The sequence below is a fragment of the Macrotis lagotis genome, chromosome 4 (genome assembly GCF_037893015.1).
Source record: "Macrotis lagotis isolate mMagLag1 chromosome 4, bilby.v1.9.chrom.fasta, whole genome shotgun sequence".
Lineage (NCBI taxonomy): Eukaryota > Metazoa > Chordata > Mammalia > Peramelemorphia > Peramelidae > Macrotis > Macrotis lagotis.
In genome coordinates, this window is record NC_133661.1 from 82,736,797 (window position 1) to 82,746,371 (window position 9,575).

Sequence of the window (9,575 nt, forward strand, 5' to 3'; positions counted from 1 at the left end):
AGACAAATGGCAGAGCTGCTCCCATTCTCTGACCACGTTGTGCTCCCTGATGCTTTGCAAAAGGCAAATCCGAGTCATCTCTTGTTTTCTCCCTTTTGTTGGCATCTTGAATCTTCTGTATCATCAATCAGTTAGTTCTCTTATGCAGAAATAGATTTTGTGAACAATGTAATGTCACTGAGGGTGGTACCTGTGAGAGTATATGGAACAAATGGTATGAAGGTTTGGGATTATGGTGCCATTTACAACTGTAATGTTTCTCACAAGAATGAATAGAACTGTTTTGAAAATATGTTTATTGGGGCAGCTAGGTGGCACAGTGGATAAAGCACCAGCCCTGGAGTCAGGAGTACCTGGATTCAATCCAGTCTCAGGCATTTAATAATTACCTAGCTGTGTGGCCTTGGGCAAGCCACTTAACCCCATTTGCCTTGCAAAAAAAAAAAAAACCAAGAAAATATGGTTATTGATAAGTCAAGCCTTTAGCAACAGGTGACTGAATTTTTGAAACTGCCAGTTACAGAATGGAATTATTAATTTGTTAGGGAGTGATGAGACCCCAGCCATCTTTGTCTGGTTTGTTTCTGTATTTTAAAAAGGGTCTCTTATGGAGAAAGACAATCTTACATTCTTACCATCTTCAATGGTGGCTTATTCCTTGTGCAAATAAACATTTGACAGAAGATAAATTGACAAAACTGATTTTGTATGCCTACATGCTCATATCTCTTGTTATTGTCAGTGGTAATTATTAGGCTGGGGAGAAGTAATAAAATTTTTGTTAACTCCTTACTATTTGTTGGTCATCATGCTATGGCTTTTATTCACCTCATGCCTGAGAGGTTAGGTAGTATTATTAGGATACTTTTTAAAATTGAGTAAGCTGAGGTAGAAGATAAGTGACTTGCCCAGGGTCACACAGCTAGTAAGTTCCTGAGGCAGGATTTGAACTTGGGTCTTCCTATCTCCAGGTCCAGTGCTCCATCTCCTACATTACCTAGCTGTCTTAGGAAAGATAAAGGTTATATTTCTCAGTATTAATGTTATTTATCTAAGCATGAGTCAGTAGTTAAGATTTCTTTAAATTTTCTCTTATTTTTCTTATATGAGGTCATTATTTATCTTAATTACTGCATGTATAAAGTTGAGGCCAATTAAAGATAAAATAATTTTAGTTTATTGGTTTATGTATGTACATAACTAAAGCACTTTAGAAATGTACTGGAGTTCACACAAAATCATCACCAAATAAAGATAAGTACTTTAGTACTTTACAGTTCTGTTCTCTCATTCTCAGAGCAGCTTTTTTCCTTTTCTTTTTTTTTTTTACAACAGAGAACACTAACTAGAAAAATTAAGTCATTACATTATAGCTTGTTTGTTGTGTGTCTTGCACAGTGGATCACCAACATTCTTGTTTTGTATTCAGTGCCCCCCCCAACCTTTTATTTCCAAAACATAGTTGTTAAACTGGATTATCAAAGATTGGGGGTAGGGTAAGGTTCCTTATCTTATTTGAGTCTCACAGTGTTCCTTCCCTTATGCAAAGTAGTGGAAATTACCCATAGGATGGTGAAAATATCCTGGTAAAGAAACAAGAGGAGTCTCCTTGATTGTATCTGGACGCTCCATTGCAAGCAACACTAGCTTCCCTCCTTGATTCCCAGAATCCTCTTCTCTCTGCTTGTATTTTAGCTCCTTGAGGATAGGGACAGGGTCTAAATTTTGTTTGTATTCCAGTAGCACTGACCCAAGAATTCAGTCCTTTAATAAAGACTTATTGGTTTAATTTAAAATGTTCAAAAGAGATTTTTAAAAAGAAAAAGATTCAAAGCATGCTTATCCCCACCCAATGTATCCTGGGAATCCACATTCTTTTCTGCTTTGAGAGATGATTCTCTGCTGTCTGATAGGAACCTGGCTGCCTTCATGATAACCTTCACCAGGTGGAGAAGGAGTTCAGGTTACCAGACAGTGCTTAGAGTCTTAACCATTCAGCATTAAAGTTTTAAAGAGAATTCCTTGAGATGACGACGATGATGATGATGTGTTAATATGCTGCCCCCCGCCCATTCCTGTGGTTTTCTCACCTCATAGAATCTTTTAAGATACAGCTTGAGAATTCTTATATTTCTTTCCGCCTATGGTTCTACCTCTGCCAGAGTGGGTGACTGTGCCATGCTCTCCCAAAAGTAAGACAGGAAAGAACAATTTTTTGTGTCAAATTTTTTGCCTGACCATCTCCTTACTAGCCTCATTTTCTGTGAAGAGCTGGGGTGCAATGGTTAATGGCCGTGTGAAGTATTTCAATTCCATGACCCATTCAAATGGACATTCTAAAATTATTTTTGAAATAAAATTATCAGTTTGGGGGGGGAAGATGAGGAACAGCAGCCACAAACAAAAAAAAGTACTGCTTAAATACAACCTTCTCCATGAAGAACTAACCCATTTCCTCAATGACTAGTGCCATTTTTTCGAAACTGCCTTTAACTAATTTTATTAATTTTTTATTCTCTCTTAACTGTGTATGTATGTGTGTGCACACATGCACATGTGTGTGTGAATTTACATATATAGTACACTTTCCCATTCAGCTGCATATAGTAAATGTATCCATTGATTGCATTTGTATCCCCATTAGGCATTTAATACTTGTTGGTCAGTTTATTTACTATTCAGTATAGTTCTGCAGTTTAAACACTTGCCAGCTGTAGAAAACACCTTCCATCATGCCCAGCTTTGTACCCAGCACTTTTGAACCTCTGGATTTGAGTATATTTAAAATCAGCAATATGGAAAATATTTTTTCCTCCCCTCTCTCCCCTGAAGTATTTTATTTCAGAATATATTCAGCATTTGAATGCCTTGTCACTATCAGATATAAAAGCATACTCATTGAATACTACAATTGACTTTTTTATACTCAATTTCCTTTCCATCCAAAACAACCAAATCATTGATTGCTAAAGTATAAAATTCATTTTGGTACAGAAAAGAAGGAAATCCAGTCAAACAATTACCATGATGAAAATTTTTTTTCTCCCTTCACTTAAGTCTCATCTTTTGCTCGTAAGGCAAAAAATGTTAGAATGTAGCTAAAATGTATTCTATTTAGTAGAGGCCTTTTTCTCATTTTATAACTTTTTTTTAGTCTCTGCTTCTCTATAATCAAGACTACATACTTTTCTCCAGTTTATAACATCATTGAAGCAGTTTTTCAGGATTGTTACTTAGCTTGTATTGTAACTTATTGATTTTTTTTTTATTCCTTTGGGCCGTTTACTCCATCAGAGACAATAGTTGATTTTACCTTTTCTCTGCAGGAAATGTTGGCTGTAGATGCCCCCAGGAGGCACAAGGTATCCGTTCATGTTCTTGCCAGAGAAATGGATTCCTGTAAGTACTATCTCTAATCAATATTTTACTTACTTTTTTCAAAAAGCACTAATAACTTTCAGTTGTTTTGTATTTCATCTATGCTTCATGCTAGGCAGGAGATGTGGGGTGGTTGTCTAAAATCCAGAGAAAGTAGTCTTCATTTTGTGCTATCGGGTAGAGTATCTGGGGCTTTAAGGCTATTAGAATGAACCTGAAAGAAGAGACTTCTATGAGGGTTGTAAATTGTCTCGATTTTACCCCCAGGAATACCATTTTTCTATAAGTTACTATTTTGTAACTTTGTTTAACAGTTATGTGTAACAATTGGGACATAATTTATTGTAAGATAGTCTTATATGCAAAATGATCAGGCCACCATTTACTTTGAACATCTCATGTCAGTGAACCCAGGAAAAGTGCAGTATTGATGCTCTTGGGTTGTAATGATAAATCTTATTAAAATTCTAACTCAACTCAAATTCACTCCATGAAGATGTACGTGTTCTGTACATCTTGAGATGTACATGTTTTTTTTTTTCTCTTTCAAACTATAAGCTTGTGGTCTTATGTACTCATTTATAACTTGGCATTAAAGCATGGTAAAAAAAGTACAGAGCTTCTAATTGATAGATATTTCTATTTTCCAGGTAGTTTATTTCTCCACATTTATTCCATATTGCTGCTTTAAAGTTTCATTTCTCATCTGCACTCGGCAGTACAGATTTTCTTTACTACCACACAAATGAGCATCTCTTGAGTCTTCTGGAAAATAAGGCACAAGTTTAAAGCTTTTAGTGAATAATTTTCATAACTATTGGAACCTATTGTTTTGTGTCTTGTTTTAGTGTTTTCTTGGCCTTGAGAAGTATTAAGGGCATTTGACCATGTAACTTCCTTTATCACTTTGCCTTTTTTTTACACTTAATTATCTGATTGAAGCTGTTGAATAGCTAATCATGAGAAATGCCAGTGTTGTCACTTTATTATTTTTTTTTTATTTTTATGTTTTTAGATTTTTCAAGGCAATGGGGTTAAGTGTCTTGACCAAGGCCACACAGCTAGGTAATTATTAAGTGTCTGAGGCCAGATTTGAACTCAGGTACTTCTGACTACAAGGCCAGTGCTCTATCTACTGCACCACCTAGCCGCCCCAGTGTTGTCACTTTAACAGAGAAATTAAAGGAAGAGGCCTAAGGGTTACTGCTCCTTAGCTTTTAGAATTTAGAAAGAGTTTGTAATTGCTCCTAGGGACTGTGGGGTATTTCAACCCATGCCAATTAATTGGGAATTGAGAGGGAGCAGTTAAGTTGAGCAGGAAAGGAACAGAGAAGACCTGTTGCAGAAAGTTTTTTTTTTTTACATCCAAAAACTAAAGAATTATTGTATTTTTTAAAGTAATATTTTTAGCAACAAGTCTTAAAAGTTATGATCATATAATTATTTTGTTTAAAAAGAAACTAAAGGAAACTATATATTTAATTGTATTTTACATTAGAAACTTCATGAATTTTTTTTTAAACTATTCTGGGTGTGGCAGTAAAAACAGCTAAGTGATACATAACTTTTGTTATCTTATAGGTCCTGTTGTTGGAGAGTTTCCATGTCAAAATGATGTGAATTTGACACAAGCACCAGCCTTACCCCAAGTAAGAAAGTTCAGTCTTTACTGTGAAAGTGTTGTATTTAGATGATTATCCAAAAAAGGAAGAGACTTGTTACTTTATGCAACCTATTACTAAGAAGTCTGGGATCCCAGAGTGTTGTTGGAATTTCAGTTCTGTGGATTCCAGTTCCTTCATTGACCCAGCCCAGATGTTTGGAGGTTCTATCTCCCATTTTTATGGCTCCCTGGATTTTGAAGTGTTCTCTCTTTGCAGTTTGATAAGGGAGAGGAGTTCGGCCATGGTTCCTGTGTAATGAGTACCAGCCTCTTCTGTTGGGAAGTTGTCTCTGACTGTTCTAAGTTCTTCTCCTTAATGAAGCAGAGGGGCCTATTGTGTAGTTTTTCCATGTGGGCACTCATAGAAGAAGAGAGCAGGGAATACCAGAATCTGTATAGTTTTATGCAGTAATGCTCATTACCCTCCATCCAGTATGGAGTAGAAATCAGACCTGTTGAGTTAGCAGTTTTGAAAATCTTAGGTTTTAATTGTTGTGTAAGAGAATAGTATTGCCCTGTTGTTTCCAATCTACCTCTCAAAGATACTAAAATTTGTTTCTTTTCACCCACAACTGCAGCCAGAAGTTATTGAAAACATGACGGAATTCAAGCGGGGTCTGCCACTGTTTCCCCTTGTGAAACCACACATAAATTTCATGGCTGCAAAACTCTGAAGAACCCAACCAATGGAAAAATTGCAAATGGATCAGCATTCTCATGTCTTCAGCAGGGTTCAAAATGAACACAGTGTTCTTATTAGGGAGACAATCTGGCCCATTTTAGGAGTTTCTGGTTCATTCAAGATTCATACTGTATTAGAGACAGATGATTAGAAAAAACAATTGCAGTCAAATGGCATTATGTAGAGTATTAAAAATCAAAACTAATTAAAATATTAAAGTCTTGTAGATGTAGTATATTTTTAGAATGTTACATACCTATCAAAATATTTAAACTTCCCTTTAATTACTAATACACATCCCCCAAACATAACATTTCTTAAAATGTTAAAACTATTCCCACAGAATGCTCCTTCTATAACTGTAAAATACTCATTTGCCAGGGGAAAAAATAAATTAATAAGCCTTTTTCTGTAAAAAAAAAAAAAAACTCCTTAACTTGATAAAGAAGACTTCCAAGCTTTTTGAAAGGTGACACTGTTGGGTAACACCTTTTGAGAGGAAAATTGATCCTCAAAAAAATGCTTTCTACTGGTTTGTTTATTAAGATCAATGGTGAATATAAAATTGGACAGATAATGGACAAGAAAATAGCTTTTTCTTTTACTGGTGAAATCATTGAATGTTTAGGCATGGTTTTAATCTTTTTATAAATGTGAACACATTTTATATTCAAATTAATAGAATGGCTGGAAACTTTAGTCCATCCCATTTATTTATGGTTCTAAAAACACTATCTCTGTCATCAATTTTATCCCATTTTGAATTTTCTCAGGATTACTGTGTGACCATTTTCTTTCTGGTTAAAATTATTTTCTTTAATTGAAATTCCTCTTGTTGTTTCTGTGGTCTGTGGCATTCATCACTTTGACTTCTTCCCTTTCACACACTGCTACCTTAGTTTAACAAGCACAGGTAGGATCCCCAAGGGAGTGTCTGACACATTCTTTCAACCTCAAGTTGACATCGTCAAAGCATGTCCAGCTGCCAGGTGCGTCAGAGCTGGCCTCCTGGATGTGTGGCACCAAACAGAAGAGTACATGAGGCCCATGAACAGCAGAAACGTGTTCCCCTGGGGATCACGGGGGGTGAGGCTGTAGAAGAGCCATGTTTTTTGGAGTCTTTGTGGAAAATAAAACCCCAGATTATTTTTAACAGCATGGGTTTTCTAAAATTCTTAAATTGTTGTAGTCTTACTATGTTGATAAATTAATGCCTTAAATTGTTGATAAATTACTTTAAAAATAAATAGAAAGTAACTTGAGTGAAATAACTGAGACTTTTATCCCTTAGCTTCTGTCTTTTTTTTTCTAGATGAAGTTAATATAGTAGATTCATCTGCTTTTAAAAAATATTTGCCATTGTCAAAACTTAACTCCAAATGAAATTGTGGAGATGTGCTGATTCCATATGCTGGTATCTGTGACATTAGGCTGTCAAACCTGGAGCCAGTTTTCCAAACTGAATTCTCAGAACAGCCAGTCACCTCAGTTTTAATGTGATATAGCTTCCATATGTAAAGTCACAACTTTTCACATCTAAGTTTTTATACTTGCCATTTTTCAAATCTAAAATTGGGGGCATACAAACTGGGGCAAGAGTAATTATAATCACAAACATGGAGACTGCCTTTGAACACTTGGCCCCATTTCTACTTGCAGATGAGCGGTGCTATAATGGTCTTTTTACCCTTTGCCTTCAGAACCTGACTTTCTGAAGGCACTTGTCATCCGTCAGGAGGTTTATGTGTTCATCATTCCCTTCTGGTTATATGTATTTATAGAATATGCAGGTTATTACCAAACTGCAGATATAAACAAAGTAGATAAAAAAAATGGACTAGAGTGCATAAACATGCCCTGATAACAGTCCATTACAATCCACTGGGTAAAACTTTTATGTAGAAAATGAAGTACTATGGATGTAATTTTAACTTTTTTTAAAAAATTGGATGAAATTTAACATTATCAAATAATTTTTATGAGGAAGGTCTATTTTCTAAGTCCTGGAAGGTGGCTTGTGTGTTGTGCCAGAACCATGTCCGTCCTCCAGCCTTTACCCAGTTTCTGAGTTGATCTAGTACAGTTTGATAACTCAGGCATATTTAATGGGTCATTTCAATGGATCCAAAGCTGCAGTGTCTATAAGCAATAACAGACTACCTAGGATACTGTTATTTACTATTTAGTGCTTGTTAAATACAATTTGTGAAAGAAACCGTAAATTATTAGTTCCATGTAACTTTTTAAAGGCTTCTTTTGAGTAGTTGATGTGGAATTGAGAGCATGTGACAGCCAGTGTGACCGTGTGCTGGGGTTATCTTGTTTACAAATAAATTGTCTGAATTTAACTTTTGAAGTTTGCTTTTGTATTCTTCTTAGTTTACCATATTCTAGTACAGTAATTATAATTGATAGACCACCTGATGTGCTAAGGAGTGACCTAAGCCAGACTGGAAACTACTTTCAGATTTTTTTTTTCCCCATTTGTTTTCTGACAACTTTCAGCAGGTAGAGTATTTGAAAATAGACTAAAAAAGGCAGGTTGTTTCTGCTGCAGAAAATCCTGATGCTCAAAAGAAGAATCATTGTAGCATTGACTCCAAACCAACAGATAGGTCTACTACATAGATGTGAACAGAGCAACACATGTCTTTAATGGAGGGACTTCATCCCATTCTCAAAATATTGCTCACTTTTAATGTGCTGAAAGATTTAAAGGCCAACTTAAACAGATACTCACTGCTTCCTGCTGGTGTCCCTGTTTTGTCTCTCTCTTTTCCCTAGATGTGCATCCTACTGGTAAAGAGAAACAGCATCTTGGCCATAGTTCCAACCACTGATTCCCTCACCTAAAGAACCCACCCTTTTGAGCCATCTTTAATTGTTTAGTACAAGCTATCCTTCTTTTATTTCTCATAGATCTTGGTAAAACTGTCCTTGTAATCCAGGCAGCATTTCTTTTGACCAGTTTAGCAGTGACATCTAGAAGTTTTCTAATGGGGTAACAGTGCAGATGTGGAAAGTAGCCAATTTTTTTTGCCTTTGGCTTGGTCAGTACTATTTTTATGAGGATTAAAAAAAAGGGATTTCCACTATCTTCTTTTTTTGCAAAAACTATCAACTCTTTACCTATAGTTACTCCCCATTGATAGATCTCTTAAGAATCATGACTCCTTTTGTACCACTTTATGATCTGGATGACAATTCTTTTTATTTATTGCAGAGAAATTCGATTGATAATAATACTGACTTATTCACTCCCCTGTCATTTTCTTCAAAGATTGTTCCATTTTCATTTGCTCCCATCTTAAATTACTATAGTGACAGACTCATATAATATGTTAAAGTTTGCAAAGCACTTAATATTCATCAATTCATTCTAGTCATAACTCAAGATTTGGTGTGACAAATATTCCCATTTTAAAGAAAAAGATACAGGTTCTGACAATAAACAACTTGCTCTGTGGTCGCAAAGATCTGTCAGAAATAGGATTTGAGGGGCAGCTAGGTGGCGCAGTGGATAAGCACCGACCCTGGAGTCAGGAGGACCTGGGTTCAAATCCAGCCTCAGACAATTACCTAGCTGTGTGGCCTTGGGCAAGCCACTTAACCCCATTTGCCTTGCAAAAAACCTAAAAAAAAAAAAAAAAAGGATTTGAAACAGGGTTTTCACAAGTCTATGATCAGCTTCTACACTGCTTTGTCTCCAAGTATCTCACTAAGTAGTAAGCATTTCCTGGTCTATTGCTTATGCTTTAGTCTGATCTTAATATTCTAGTAGTCTATGACAGTTCACAGAATATTTTCGCATGCACTCTCATTTGACACAACTGGCTACTGAAGTAAGGGCAG

General features: G+C 35.9%; 1 protein-coding gene across 6 annotated transcripts in view; it reads left to right on the top strand.

Moving 5' to 3' along the window:
• Positions 1-8,071, top strand: part of IDE (insulin degrading enzyme) — a 97,742-nt gene extending 89,671 nt beyond the window's left edge. For all 6 annotated transcript variants that reach the window (XM_074233363.1, XM_074233364.1, XM_074233365.1 and 3 more), the window contains 3 exons: positions 3,327-3,399; positions 4,960-5,027; positions 5,620-8,071. In XM_074233363.1, coding sequence (XP_074089464.1) covers positions 3,327-3,399; positions 4,960-5,027; positions 5,620-5,715 — 237 coding nt within the window. In that variant the 3' untranslated portion in view covers positions 5,716-8,071. The remainder of the gene's footprint in view (positions 1-3,326; positions 3,400-4,959; positions 5,028-5,619) is intronic.
• Positions 8,072-9,575: the final 1,504 nt, after the last annotated feature.